The sequence below is a fragment of the Daucus carota genome, chromosome 7 (assembly GCF_001625215.2).
Source record: "Daucus carota subsp. sativus chromosome 7, DH1 v3.0, whole genome shotgun sequence".
NCBI lineage: Eukaryota > Viridiplantae > Streptophyta > Magnoliopsida > Apiales > Apiaceae > Daucus > Daucus carota.
Genome location: NC_030387.2, coordinates 14,596,958 through 14,611,051, shown reverse-complemented (window position 1 = coordinate 14,611,051; position 14,094 = coordinate 14,596,958). Strand labels below are relative to the sequence as shown.

At 35.5% G+C, this 14,094-nt stretch overlaps 2 protein-coding genes across 8 annotated transcripts in view; one reads left to right on the top strand and one right to left on the bottom strand.

Annotated features, from left to right (window-relative positions):
- The window catches only part of LOC108196293 (myosin-8), a 38,685-nt gene extending 30,928 nt beyond the window's left edge, over positions 1–7,757 (bottom strand). For 3 of the 7 annotated variants that reach the window (XR_010285563.1, XM_064081192.1, XM_017363520.2), the window contains exons 1-8: positions 7,259–7,757; positions 6,137–6,265; positions 3,544–3,687; positions 3,119–3,264; positions 2,875–3,031; positions 2,674–2,732; positions 2,400–2,559; positions 40–189 (exon numbers count right to left, since the gene is read on the bottom strand). Coding sequence is in view for 6 of the 7 variants with exons in the window: in XM_064081192.1 (XP_063937262.1) it covers positions 40–189; positions 2,400–2,559; positions 2,674–2,732; positions 2,875–3,031; positions 3,119–3,264; positions 3,544–3,687; positions 6,137–6,265; positions 7,259–7,366 (1,053 nt within the window). In the remaining variant the exon portion in view is untranslated. Of the gene's footprint in view, positions 1–39; positions 190–2,399; positions 2,560–2,673; positions 2,733–2,874; positions 3,032–3,118; positions 3,265–3,543; positions 3,688–6,136; positions 6,379–7,258 lie in introns of all 7 variants that reach the window. The other 4 variants (XM_017363517.2, XM_064081193.1, XM_017363518.2 and 1 more) reach the window with 4 other exon arrangements.
- A 4,172-nt stretch (positions 7,758–11,929) lies between these two features.
- Positions 11,930–13,336, top strand: LOC108194282 (uncharacterized). The gene is made up of 2 exons (XM_017361234.2): positions 11,930–12,552; positions 12,649–13,336. The coding sequence occupies exons 1-2, from the start codon at positions 12,102–12,104 to the stop codon at positions 12,885–12,887; spliced, it is 690 nt and encodes a 229-aa protein (XP_017216723.1). The 5' UTR covers positions 11,930–12,101; the 3' UTR covers positions 12,888–13,336.
- Positions 13,337–14,094: the final 758 nt, after the last annotated feature.

Here is a 14,094-nt window from a genome sequence, read left to right as displayed (position 1 = left end):
CAGAATAGAGAAATGAAGGCACATCATCTGGACATTAACCTGTTCATCTGGACCAATTCCCACAACATTCATGGCCCTTTTTGTTTCAACATACTCCTTAGAATCATCCATTGCATCCAATTCAATGCATTTTGATTGATTCAGATAATGGTATGTCCGTGGATTGCCTACCTTGTACCTTTCAGCATCCTAAAAATGGGGAGATTTATATATATCTAAACAATTATTACAATTGACCGCCAAAGATATAGATTTTCAGGGAAAAGAGATATGAGGATAAAATACAACGTACAAATATATAAAAATCTAATGACAGAGGAAATCTGAGTCTTGAGAGAATATAAATAAGATAATTTAAGATGTACAATTGTCGTCTTCTTTTAGACGTATACTGCAAGAAACCACAATTGTAGTTGATCATTTTTCTTGCCATCAACTCAGACAAAAATAAATCTATAAGGTATTTCAAACTTTTGGAAGAAGCTTAGATCAATTTCATTTCATGGGGTGGACCAAAATAAGTGACATTCAAGTGGATCTAATATGTCTTGTGAAGTATCAATCTACAAAACAACAGAAGATAAAAGACGCAAAGGGATATTTTGTTTCTTGAAAATGCACCACAAGTTAACTACTGGCCAGTTTAATAAAAATTAAAGGGTATCTATAATCCAAAATTTATATACAGATTAAAATATCAGAAGATCCAGAGTCGGAAAAAAATAGAGCTATGAAATCACCAATATATTAGATGCTAACCTCTAGTGATGGTACAGCCAACTTTATAGTGATTTGAAGTTCCAGAAAAATCTAGCAAGTATAATCTATTGATTCTATTTCTCACATCACTTCATGTCTACTTTTTTTTGACAAATATGGCTTATAGCCTTACAAATGAGTATCTGTTCTAAGATATTCTCGAGGTGAGCCAGGGTCGAACCCAGGACCTGGGACGACAGAGGATAAGCTCTTAACCACTGAGCTATCCAACCGTGCTCCACTTCATGTCCACTTAAACAGTACTGTAAAGAACAAAGAGATTAAATGTGGTTTCAGTGTGGTAGGATTTGTCAGGTCATTTTTCATCTAAAGCCTTATAATTCAATGCAAATTTTCTTTTTTATAGCCCTTTCTCTCGCACATGCCGAACTTGTAAAAGTCCCTTTTAAGCACTTCTTAGATTCTGTTTGTGCATATTTCAATCGCCTGTGAGTTTAGATGAGAATTAAATTTGGGTTGTTACTTTAGATTTAGCATTGATCTTGAGTTTGATTTAAATTCTCTTGTTCAAGTACATGTAATTGAGTAATACATGTCCAATAAGTTTGACCTTCACTATACTTGCCATTGGCCTATTTGGAATTATATATGAGAACTTTTCCTCTCATCAATTCCTTTTGTTTATTTGCAAACTAAATCCTAAAGGTAAACTTCATGTAAAAGTGATTTCTTGTGATACAATTTAAGTTAGATTTTGTTTTGAGATATGTATATACACACACACATGTCTAAACTGTTGTGAACACTACCACCAGCAAACACTAATCAACCAGACCGTGAGTAAAATATAGGTAAGAAGAACTCAACTCTAACATATAGAAACATATGGTTACAAATGCCGGTCTTAAATTTGTGTAGGAAACAGGCACTTTCATTCTCTAATGCATAAAGTTAGTTGCAGGACATCAATCAATACGAAGGCAACTGTTGCATAACCTATAATCAAGCTTCAGTGGTATAGGTTTATATCTCTTTGCAGGAATATAACAGAATAAATGGACAGTGCCCTCCGTAAGTACTCAAGAATCTTAAATTTTCTTGACACATAGAAAGGAGATAAATAAGTATTCAGCTGCTATCAGCACAAAGTATCACTTGAATATCTCCAAAATAATATCAAGGCATTCCACTTTATCTTATAGCACCAAAGGAACTGACTGTTACAGAATCCAAAAAACATTAATATAACTGAAGGGGTCTTGTGACTCTTCTCCGAGCAGTATTTACTTTTCTCCAATTACAAGAGGTTGATTATTCGATCTTCCTCCCACCAAAAATTATTAGTGAGAGTGAGTGGTGCCTAATTATTGGGTAGTTGTGGTATATATGCATCGGGTTTCCGTTGCTGCTTGGTAGTGGGTGCTGAATTACAGAGGTGCTCACTAGGAGGTGGCTGTTTAATTAGCTCTACTTGCATTACTAAATACTCGGCGGTCTGGCCAGTGTTAGTCTGGTAAGGTCACCAGAAAGTTTAGGATGGTTCGTGCTCATTGATGACTAGTGGGGTGTGTGTGTGTCCGTGTTCGTTTTTATATTATTTGTGATCGACCTCAACCTAAAGAAAGACTACAATTTACATATTCATAAGATAGTATTATGCAACCAATAATAAAATTTACCTCAGGCGGTGCAGCACAAATCATATAGAAGCAATGATAATTTCTTTCTGGATCTGAAACCTGACAAACACGGGATCTTTCCAACAGATAAGTTCTGATAGCAGCGCCAGAGATCTTTCCCCGATCATTGAACTGAATCTCAACAAATTTACCAAAGCGGCTACCATGCATCACATGTAAGTACGAAGAGTATTATATAGTCGAAACGAGAACACATTACTTATTTACAAAATTCAGAGGCTAATAAAATAGGTTTTGAAAGCAACCATGACACCTTGAGTTATTGTTTCTCACAGTCTTTGCATTACCAAATGCTTCAAGAACAGGATTGGACTGCAAAAATTTAAAGTATTATATGTATTTACTTAACATATTTAAAAGAAAGTAAAAACCCAAACCAGATTCCACAATCATCATGTACTCCAAGTTAGGTAAATTATATGAAAGCAAATTAAACTTTTTATGATGTGCATACTTGTAGGACTTGCTGCTCAACGCTCCGTCCATCGGCTGCAGCTTTCCCTCCCATATATGCAAGATACTGCATAAGCATTTTGGTGCTTTCTGTTTTACCGGCTCCACTTTCTCCACTAACCAAAATTGACTGGCTTATTCCCTCATCGATCATTTTCCTGCACATAAAATTGCATTAACATGTGAGACATAGTAACAACAATATAGCTATAATGAGTAAGAGACAGTAAGATTTGTAGTTTTACTTGTAGGCAGAATCCGCAATAGCAAAAGGGTGTGGACTCAGATCATGTAAAGCAGCCCCTTTATATTGTTTCATCAAATCCTTTTCGTATAAATGAGGCAGTCTTTGAAAAGGGTTTACAGCAATCAGTATACGGCCTGTATAAGTCTACAAGAAAAAAGAAATTTTAATTCTCAAAGCCGAAAAAACTAGTATATATGAGATGCAAGAAATGACTGCAGCCTGTGTCGAGGAATATTAGATGCAAAAATATCTAGAATAGTAGGAATTTCATGTCCTATAGATGTTAGGTTTACATCAAGCAAGGATATACATAGAAGTTGCAGCCCAAATATGGCAAATGTCATCAGCAGAAGTTGTCATGACAATAACCTATATAACTAGGACAGAAAAATACATGCTACTACAAATAATATAGATGCTTACATATATTTCATTCACACCAAATCGGCAGCTTAGATTCTGCAAAACACCAGGCTCATCCAAATAAGTTAACTTTGTCATATCATCGACACCATTTGAAGGGAGCTCAGTATCTTTGGGAAAGATAGTGGATATTTTACGTACAACCTAAAGCATAAAAAGTATAAGTGATATAATAGAGATAAAACCTCGTTTTTGACATTTAATAAATATGACCAGGAAATTTTTTATAATTACCCGCAGTATATGTTTGCATGTTTGTGTGAATTAAAAAGACAGGAAAAGAGGAAACATCAAAGAAAACTGCAAAATACAAGGCAACTGTTTTGACTTAATTTCATAGTGAGGCATGGTCCACTCGCACCAGAGTGTGGCTAGCAAATTTCGAACATGCAAGACCTAGAGCTACCATTTTAATGGCTAATTACTGAATCAACAATCCTTGATAGATATCACAACATAACCATTATGAATTTAGTAAAAAAATTTGTGTGCGCCAGTATTTATTAGACTAAAGAGTTATGTTCAACATTCTTATACTACTGACACTTATGGAACTGGTGGATGCCAGAACATAGTAATAATGCACCTAATCAAATGGTAAAATAACTTGATAAACTAATCTTCGTAATAGATTTACTAGGCTCCTTGCCGATGCTATGTAACAACTGATAATTTCTTTGTTCCCAAGTATTGAAAATCAGGAATGAACTTTTGCATTGTCATAATGTCGACAGCTATGTACGAAATGATAGAAGGAATGAACAAAATTAGAAAGATACGGAGTGTATTAGGTAACAAACAAAACTAAACACTAGTTGTGACTTCAACAGACAAATCCAACGTATCTCAGTGATAGATCTCTCTCTCTCCTCCCTCTCTCCCTCCCTCCCCCCCTCTCTCTCTCTCACACACACGCAGAGAATTAGCCCTCACAAGAACCCTAATCTGAATGAGGAACGAACTCCAATTAGTTGCATAATCTCTTGTTACCTCTCTCAATTCTTAAAAATGGGCCGGTACAGTTAAGACACTTGGATTTTATAAATAACCTATTACATGATAACTGTAAATTTATTGCTTTGTTCTTTCATGTCAATGAACCTCCTTAACCTCGTAGTTACTAAAGCCGCTCAATTTCTCAAGGAGCACCATGTGTCATCCTCACTCCTCAGGGCACTAGAAAGCAGGGATACTTCATCTGGGTGAAGAACTGCGTAGGGGATACTTGGGGGTGCGGCGGGGTGCGCACGGGATACGGCACGTGGCGTATCGGTGGAGGCGGTGATGGGGATACGCAGGGGTGCGGGGATGGAGGTGCGGGAGTGGCACAAATCGTAATTTTTTACAACTTTTTAAAAAAAAAAACTTAAAATTAGTTGGTCAAAATCATGGAAGCCATGATTATGCTGATTGAATCACTTAAATTGCAATAGTTATTTATGTATTTTAATTGTCAAGACTTAAGGATGATTAATTTAGTTATTCCACTATTTTGTTCTACTTAAATGCATCTTATGTATTATTTATATATATATATATATATATATATATATATATAATATATATAATATTTTAATATTTGCCGTATCCCCCCGCACCCGTATCCCCATATTTTGGAATTTGGCGAATTCCCGTATCCACGTACCGCTCACCCGCACTCCCGCACCCGCACTCATGCTTCCTAGTCAGGGCATCTTTGAGAGCATCTTTCTATTACTTAATATCAATCCTAAACATTTGGGGAATATGCTTTGCAATTTACCATTTGTAAAAGGGAAAACTATCAAAAGCATCATTCACTTATTTAAATTGTCTCAAAATCATCATTAAACAGAAACTTGACCCAAATGAGTCACTCGTTAGAAAAATTTGTATCGAAAATATCACTATATCGTTAGTCGGAATTCTGAAAGTATTATATATTGAGTTTCGCACATTTTTTATGAATGGTATTACATCTAAATGAAAGATTCTGAGTTCTAGTATTTTAGATAATATTTTTAGATTTTAAAAAATTTATCTACTATTTATTTTAAATTTTTTGATTGTTTTAAATAAGTAAATGATGCTTTTGATATTTTTCCCATTTGTAATATCCAATTGCAAGCCTGATCTGGACCCAAGTTCTCTTTTATGGCCAAATCAACTTGCTAAAAATTAGAAAGGGTAGTCAGGGTCTCAGCAGTAACTATTACTCCTAGTAATTTGAAATCTTATGGCCATTCCATATGTTCAAAGTGGGAATGGGATAATGCAAGTGGAACAGAAATATACTACACCTCTTTCCTTTGATATGAGTGTGTGTCAAAGCTATCCTATAAATCTACTGAACCTCTTCACTCACCAGAAATCCTAAAAGAAGAAATAATGAGCATGAGCTATATTTCAAGATTAGTTTCTTGCACCAATTATAAGTTCTTATAAATACATAAGCCACACAGAGCAGTGAGATAAAAAGTGGAACTGCAACAAAAAAGTAAACTAATAATATAAATTTATTCATCAGACTTAATCATACTTTGGAAGAAAAATTACTACCAAAGGAAAGAGAACGTTAAATTTTTTCATTGTATTTCACAGGGAAATTACTAACCTTTTCTCCTGATGTGCACCTTACTGTAATTACATCACCCCTAACTTCCGTAACGTCCCCATCTTTCCAAGCGACCTCAGGATCATCCACCCATACATGAGATCCAACTACCACAGTTTTTGAGGTAGTCTGCAAAAGAATGTTAAATGCATCAAACATGACATTTCATTGTGTGTTTCAATCCATAGGCAGCCAATACTGATAGATTGATGGTGTTTGTTCATTTCTTCTACTGGTAGTATCTTCAAAAATTGAAATAGAGATGAAGTAAACCATCAATGTCACACAAAATGTCTAAGCAATAATTTTATTGAGAAGCTCGCAAACAAAAATCAGACTCTTCAGTGTGTCTACACAAGTCACACAACACTTAACTCGTGTCGGACAGTTAGGACATGTGTTGACTTTGACGAACTTAAGATCACATATTACTTGAACTTGCGATGCAAAATTTTAAAAAGAAAATGGCAGAAACAGAGAACCTAAAATAAAAAGTAGTAGTCAAGATGCCTAATCTGCAAGATCCCTCAAAAAATCATACTTTATCAAAGTTTGACTATTACAGTTTTTAGGGTCTCTTGTTTTCTTTTTAATACATTATGTCGCGCCCCATAACCGTGTCTTCCTCGTTTCCACAATAATTAAAATTTTCAAATCTGGCGCACTTATTTGTCTAGTCCGACACTTTGTACCTCACTGAGGAGTGACATGCTGCAGCTGTCATTAGCTAATTCAGCTTAGAAGAATCAATATTACATCATCTAAATATGGTCACCACTGTAGTTGTGGAGACTTAATTTTAAAACTTATTTAACCAATGCTTTTCAGGCACATAACCATTCTTTTGCAAGTTCACCAAACAATGCCTCTTAATGCAGAAAAAATTTGACAGATTCTCGATTAAACTTCATCATATTCTTACTCAGTTAAATTAAAATGCCTTGACCCTATAAACAGCACTTACTTGTAAGAAGAGAAAAATCCATTGGCATAATAGTTAAACTTCAAATAATTCACTCAAGTAAATTGCCATGTTAAAAATTCATATCTGTGCAACAATTGTCAATCTAGGCAACAAAACAATTAATCACAAAATATCGATTAAAACATAATTAGCATTACCATTTCTCGGAAATCGAGGACGAATAAAACCCTAATTACGAGACAGAGCCATAGAAACCATTTAGAGACAATGGACGTATTATAACGAGAAAAGCGGTGGTGCTGCATGCTGGGGTTTCATAACTCTCGTCGTCGTCGTCTTCTTCGGTCTCTATATTTATTTATATACATAAACATAAATGGTTATAATGATATAGAAACGTTGCAGAGGGTGCAATTAGCGTGGATGGGACTTTAATTTTCGGGTGCGTTTTATATTAAAGTCCCCTCTGCAACTTTTTCCTCTGCGGAGACCCTTTTTTAATTCAATCTCTAAGAAAATCTCTCTCTGATTCTCTCTTTCTCTCTCAGATTTTCTCGCTCTGGCTAGGATATATCTCTGCCGCTTTGTTGTTGCGTCAGGCGGATAATTGAGACAGAGAGACGTTGGCGATCGCAAGGACGGGATGTCAGATAAGTCCGGTGATTGAATTGCACCTATGTGTTGCTTGGTTTGTTGATTGTCAAATGTCAAAAATGTTCTTTCTTGGGTTAACCGGAAACCTAATAGCAATAGGTGAGGTCCAATTAAATTTTTATATCAGATATTGATTATCATTTACTTTTTATAATCTGGAAAATATTTATTAAAATAGATAAGATGTCCTTTTTAATACTCCCTCCGTCCCAACAAGATTGAACTGCTTTGATTTTCACGGAGATTAAGAAAAAGGTAGTAAAAGAAATTAAATTAGTTGAAAAGTTGGTAAAGTGGTGGGACCCATCAAAATTTTAATAATAGATTTGAGATAGTGGAGGAAAGTAGTGGGTGTAATAGTGTTTATATTATTATAGAATAGAGATAGTGGAAGAAAGTAGTGGGTGTAATAGTGAAAAGTAGTGTTAAAAAATAGTAAGTTTAATAGTTTCATTCTTTTTGGGACGTCCCAAAAAGGAATAAGTGTCAATTAAAATAGGACGGAGGGAGTATTACAAATTTTATCAGATGCCAATTTAAAATTTTTTTGTATTAATTTGGCCAATTGACCACAAAAGAGATTTGGGTGATTTGCAACGGAAAATGTTATTTGTAGAGCAACATTTTTAGTTCCAGAGCAAATTTAATTCTCTCTCCCCTTGCATCTACACAAATCACACCCTGACAATACAAATCCTTTCAAATTGCTCTGCAAATTAAAAAATTGCTCTGGATATAACATTTCCCTTTGAAACTGAGGGACTAATACATTTGGTGATTTATTATTATGACTTCCTGGATTCCAGGGAACTTGGACGGTCATACTCCAATGCAAATTATTAAACTACAAATTAAATACAAACTAATGTGATTCACAATAATTATAGGTGGGTGAATGAGAAGAGTTTTTGGACCGGAATGGGCCCGGACATGTATAGGTGGGCCTAGTAGGGTCGAGATGGGGTCTTGTGGGACCATGATGGGGCCGAGTTTCGACTCTTAAAGCTGTCCGGGGCCTGTGTGCGGAGCCTTGGCGAAGCTCTAGCGGGACTGGGTGGATTGAGGGCAGGCGAGGGCGGACCATAGGTGCATGATGTCGTTTACATATAGTTTCTCATGGTTCTTATTTTAGTGATTAATATTTGAACAATTGCCTACATATATATAAACATATATATATGTAGATGATTATATGCAACTAATATTAGCCTAAAAAAACTAAAAATTAGTTTTAAAATGATTAAAGATCTCCTTATACTTTTTAAAACTTATAATATGTACCTCCTAGTTGGCAAATCAATTTTCCAAAATGGACACTTTTTACCAAAATGTCACATTAGCAATGGGACTCAACCACCAGCCACGTCAATATTAGGGGCCCACCCAAACCCCACGTTAGTTGCCATGTCAGCAAGTACTAACGTGAAAATTGCCCCATTAGTAGCCCCACCACGTCAGCAGTGGCACCCCAAAAATTAGAAAGAAAATGAAGTCATGCAGTGGACTGCAGTTTGTAATTATGGTATGGGGATAGTAATATTGGGAGTGTACCTAGCGGTTTTTAGTTTGCAGACTAATTTGGTTTGTATTGGAGTAAGATCATATATGTACAGTCCTACACCAATACAAACTACTAAACTACAAACCAATGCGATTAAGTAGAATAGTAAGGATTTTGGACCGGGGATAAATCAATGCGATTAAATAGAATAGTAAGGAATTTGGCACCGGGGATGAATCTAGACGGAATCTAAGTGGGGTCTAATAAGGTTTAGTGGGACCATGGTTTGGCCGTGGCAGCGCGCGCATGAGACACAAAACAACATCATACACCCTCACATGTTTTGATAGTTGTACACTATTCTTAACCATGATATCAAATAAAGTTACACACCTCTTTTTATTATTTCAATTGGGACAAATCTCAATTACTCTTTTCAAACTCTTTCATATTTCTCATTTTAACTCAATTTCCCGATGGATCATAATAAGAAAAATAATTAGATTCAAAACACTTTCAAAATTATATCAAGAGCATAATATCATTACCCTAAAATCCTTTTTTTTACACAAAAATATATGACGCGGAAAATTCATATCCCAGCTTGTATTACTAATCAAAATTGTTATCAATAATACAGTCAATCAAATTATGATACTCAAATCTAACAATACTCAAGTATCCGCTCTCAAACAAGATCTAAGTTTACATCTTGAACACATAATCAATATAATATGACTATGTGTATATAGACATCTCAAATTTAATTAAATCAGTATAATTCTGAAATATCTAATTAGATTTCAATTCTAAAGTCTAACTCAAATTAGAATTCAATTCAATTCTCTTCTAACTTTGTGATCCCAACATAATTTTTATAATAATTATTCAAATATTTAATTATTAATTATTATTCTTATATATTTTAAATCATTCAAACTCATATTATTATTATATTGGGCTCATATCATGGAGCAAAGAATCAGAACATCCACGTGTACAAATATTGGATGAAAAAAAAATACAAAAAATTCCCAAATCGCATAACATCAATATTCATCGATACAATACTATAACATGGTAGATATATATACAGCTAAGAACAGGGCCGGTTTTGAGGGAGTGCAACAAGTGCAACAGCACAGGGCCCATAAAAATTTAGGGCCCTCAATTTATTACTACTTCTTTCTATCTTTTGGTATACTCATGATAAATATAATATAATATTAATATCTCTTTAATTTTTACCTTTATTTAATTTAAACACTAATCAATTCTCAACTCCCAAGACCCAGCCATGCACGTCTCTTCTTATTCCTTCTCTCTCCTCACAAACTAGTAGATTGCACAAACAGTAAATCCCACACGGCCACACACATATTTAAGTCTAACTACTTTAAAAAAAACAATTTTTCAGTTGTAGTAGTCTAATTTTGTTTATGATATCATGTTATTTTAAATATATTAAAATTTTGTTTTGTCATTTGGAAGGGCCTCATTCTTAAAGTCAGCACAGGGCCTCAAAAAAGTCCCAGACGGCCCTGGCTAAGAATCCAATGATGTACGTGCGATTCATGTGGAGCTAGCCGAATGAGAATGACTAACGTTATATCCCATGCTACAGCCGCGCAAATCAAGTGAATAAGTGATTGCGTATTTGTATGTAATGCAGCAGGATGAATCATTCATAGTCCAACTACATGCATGCAATTTGCGATCTGAGACATGACAACATAACTAAATTCTGATGGTAACGTTTCACCTATCCGGACCAACCGGATATATTATATTATATATGTCACAGTGTTAAGCTCTGCTTCTGCATGTGACTGCACGTAATATACATGGGTTATGATTTACTATTTTTATACCATATATTCATGATTTTTTTATACAAATTTGTAGATAATTCTCCGCGGAGTACTTTTTATTGTTATTATCGTAAATTGTACGGAAATGTATTGTTTCGTGAAACGCAGCCACCCTGTTATAATGATGTTAAATTTCCAGATTCTAAATGTAATTGTCCTCTGTTATGTTTGTCGACAAGAGTTACCAAGTGCCATTGTATTGTCCTTGGACGCATTGTGGGACTCGGAAAGACTATTCACCTTTCAGCATTTTCAATCATTATTTATGTAGGTGATAGGATTTCTCTCGGTAAAAATGATATTCCATCTTTTCTCAAATATTTGATACTTGATTCTGTTAGCACATTATTTTAAGAGTATTGATTGTATATTTAAAATTTCATTTTATGAATAAATATTAGACTTATAATACTTTGATAAAAAAAAAATTATTGTTTACGTAAAATTTGCTCATCGGCTATATCTTATAAGGAGTAAGTATTTACTATATCATGTTATTATAAATAATAAATTTTATTTTACTATGATAAAAGATGATGTATAATTTTCATACATACTTATTTTCTGATAAAGGGATACATATTTTTTATAAAAACAATTATGATATTGTTTATTAAATTTTAGAAAAATAAATACAGTAAAACGGAGACAGAATTAGAGAAGATTATTTTATCTTTTTTATCATTATTAAATTATAATCACAAATCCGTCTATATAAACATGGACATCTCTTTGATTCTCCTTAATTGCGTACGCTCCGTCCCATTAATTTCAGCATTTCTCAATTGCATGAAACACGCAACTATTTACATATAAGCTCATCACGAGCACTTTATCACTTGTATTCATGATCTGAGAAATGAGAGCGTAGAATAATTGCTGCATTCAATTCGCATCATTTCACGGTCTCCCTGAGCCTTTATCAACTATTTTTACACCCTCCACTTCATCTCCCTCTCTTATATAACCTCTTGCAACTCTTGAGTGAAGTTAGCTAACAACGACATTGATTTAATGGGAGGGTCTCAAGCTAAACAAAGAGGTACCCACGTTAAGGACCGCGAGGTAGAAGCTCTGAGGGAAAAGCTGAAACTGCAGAAAGAGGACATGGAGGAGATAATGAGCATGAGGGAAATGGAGAGTCAGAGCTATGAGCAAGAAAAGATGGTTTTCGTGATCAAGGAGGCGGAGTGGAAGATGGAGAGGAAGCGATTGAGGGATCAAGTGAAGGAGTTTTCGAGGAAATTGGAGGAGAAGGAAGTGAAGATCAGAGGGCTTATGGTAGATGAGGAGCTGGTGGGGGATGAATGTGAGTATGAGAGGAAAATGCAGGGGAATAGGAATTATCTCATGGAATGCATGAGGGAGGAGAGATCGCGACGAGACGAGGCGGTTGATAAGTGGAAGAAGCTTTATTTGGCCATCAGGACTGAGCTGGATCATGTTATTAAGATGACACATCAAGGTACAATGCAGCACAATTTGGAACTTGAAATTTCTTAGCTTTGTTTGTTTGAGACTTAAGAGTGTTATTTGTTTTTGTTTTGTTTCGATATCTTAGAAGAGCGGATGACTTGGAGACTAGGCGAGGCAAATTTGATAAACGAGATGTACAGGGAGCTGGAGGCCAAGGAAGATACCATCGAAGCGTTGAGGGAACAGTTAGCTTCACAGGAGAAGGAAAAAAGCAGGATGGAGAGAGAGGCGGATATACTAAGGCAGAGCATGCGAATAATGACCCACAGGAAGGGTAAGCGCAGTGCCAAGTGTTCCAAAAAGTCCCTCGCAAAACAGAAATGAGGTTCCGATCAGATGTCACACAGACTATCACTACGAGAGACAGGCCATTATCGATCGAAAACCGTGCGACACTGGATCGGATGTCACACAGACTATCACTACAATCACTACAAGAAACAGGCCATTATCGATAAAAAAAACCGTCCTAGCAACATTGTGGCTCGACTTAAAGGGCATAAGCGACCAATTAACAACGATTGTGACAGATTGTGTGGAGATCAGTAATGACGGCATTACCGACTAATGATGATCAGTTCCAACCGTTTTCCATGGTTGCTTTGAGGCCTTATTCTGGTTGTGAATACTACCTATGTTGCAATAATTCTTCAATAATCCAGAAAAAGATTCATATACTTGTAATGTATCATGTGTGAAAGTGAAGCAGCACAGATTTATATACTTTATATGTGTTATATTTCTCATCATTTTATAAAGTTATTCTTCATATATAGTACGCATAAAAATATATCAAGAAAGCTCTTCAACAGTTATTTGGCAAATAAACTTGTCCAATAAAGAATAGGTGACAATTGCAATAAGTGTCATAAATATAGGGACAAAAAGTTTGGAATTCATTAATTTCTTGGTGAAGCAGGAGAATATTCAAGAATGATGCAGAAGACCCTGTTGCATGATTGCATATATCTATATGACTCTCTACTAGTTCAAACAAGGGGAAAACAAAAGAGAAGAAGACAAGCATAAAACAAGAGTGTTCACCTTTTCAACAACAATTTCAAATATAACCTGTGACATTCGCCTGGAACGTAGAAATACTGTGAAAGTGTGAATTCTGACCACAAAATATGGGAAATTCTTTACTCAAAATATGAAGAGTTACTCTATTCTACGTGTCACGTACTTGGACCAAACATGATTTTGTACCGTTAGAGCTGTAATTCGAGTCGGGCGGCTCGCGAGCTCGCCCGGCTCGAACTCGTTTAACTAGACTCGACTCTAAACGAGCCGAGCTTGAGCGAAAATTCCGGCTTGTTTAATTAAACGAGCCGGCTCGGCTCGACTCGTGAAATTAAACGAGCCGAGTTTGGGTAGAGGTTTGTGCTCGATTAAGTGTAAAATTAAACAAGCCGGCTCGCCCGACTCGTTAAACCCGGCTCGTTTAGCTAAACGAGCCGGCACGGCTAGACTCGTGAAATTAAACGAGCCGAGTTCGGGCGGGGATTTAGGCTCGATTAGTTAAACAAGT